This window comes from Didymella exigua, assembly GCF_010094145.1.
Source record: "Didymella exigua CBS 183.55 unplaced genomic scaffold M421scaffold_121, whole genome shotgun sequence".
Classification (NCBI taxonomy): domain Eukaryota; kingdom Fungi; phylum Ascomycota; class Dothideomycetes; order Pleosporales; family Didymellaceae; genus Didymella; species Didymella exigua.
The window spans coordinates 2,485-3,399 of record NW_022984895.1 but is presented as its reverse complement, the minus strand read 5'-3'; the positions used below and the strand labels follow the sequence as shown (position 1 = coordinate 3,399).

Below are 915 nucleotides of genomic sequence, written 5' to 3'. Positions count from 1 at the left end.
ATATAAGTTCTAATCTTATATAATTAGAATACCTCATTAAAATTCCCTATAATTAAAATATAAATTATGTTTCATATATATTTTACAATAATTCGTTAAAATACGCTAGAATTCTATGCAATTTTATGATTATAAATATTAATTTATCTATGTTATATATACCAACAATTATGTCCGTTCTGGAAGTATTGGCTGTTACTGTGCCAGTGTTATTAACAGTAGCCTTTGTAACAATAGCTGAGAGAAAAACTATGGCTAGTATGCAAAGAAGATTAGGGCCTAATGCAGTAGGTTGATATGGTCTACTTCAAGCATTTGCTGATGCTCTTAAACTTTTATTAAAAGAATATGTTTCTCCTACGCAAGCAAACATAGTACTATTTTTTCTTGGTCCTATTATTACATTAATTTTTTCACTATTAGGGTATGCTGTTGTACCCTACGGTCCTGGTTTAGTGTTACTAGATTACAATCTAGGTATACTATATATGTTAGCTGTGTCTTCACTAGCTACATATGGTATATTACTAGCAGGATGATCCGCTAATTCTAAGTACGCATTCTTAGGGTCAAAATGGCCCGTTAAAGGCGCGAGTCTTTATTTAAAACAAACTATAAGCGAGAAATTCAGTAAGCAATACTTATTGCTTACTTTAATAGGTACTTTATCTGTAAGTCCTTTCAAATGAGGCTCTAAAGTAAAAATTCTATTAAAGATGAACAACCCGCAAGTAACCAAAACGTTTAACTCGTTAGTAGGAACTTCAGAGGCCATACGTTTGTTATCTATACTATTTTTTAAAGTAAAAAAAAGAGGTTTTAGGTTTTATACAACCAAAGTTAAGCATAATACTCCTGAGATAACAGATAATAAAAAATGAAATCAATGGTTAGCTGGCCTAATAGACGGAGATG

General features: G+C 30.9%; 1 protein-coding gene across 1 annotated transcript; it reads left to right on the top strand.

Annotated features, from left to right (window-relative positions):
- Window positions 1-149: 149 nt before the first annotated feature.
- On the top strand, window positions 150-539 carry M421DRAFT_79407 (uncharacterized protein; the record flags this gene model as incomplete). Its single annotated transcript, XM_033597476.1, has 2 exons — window positions 150-291; window positions 313-539. 2 exons carry the CDS (start codon window positions 150-152, stop codon window positions 537-539), a joined length of 369 nt encoding a protein of 122 aa, XP_033442411.1.
- Window positions 540-915: the final 376 nt, after the last annotated feature.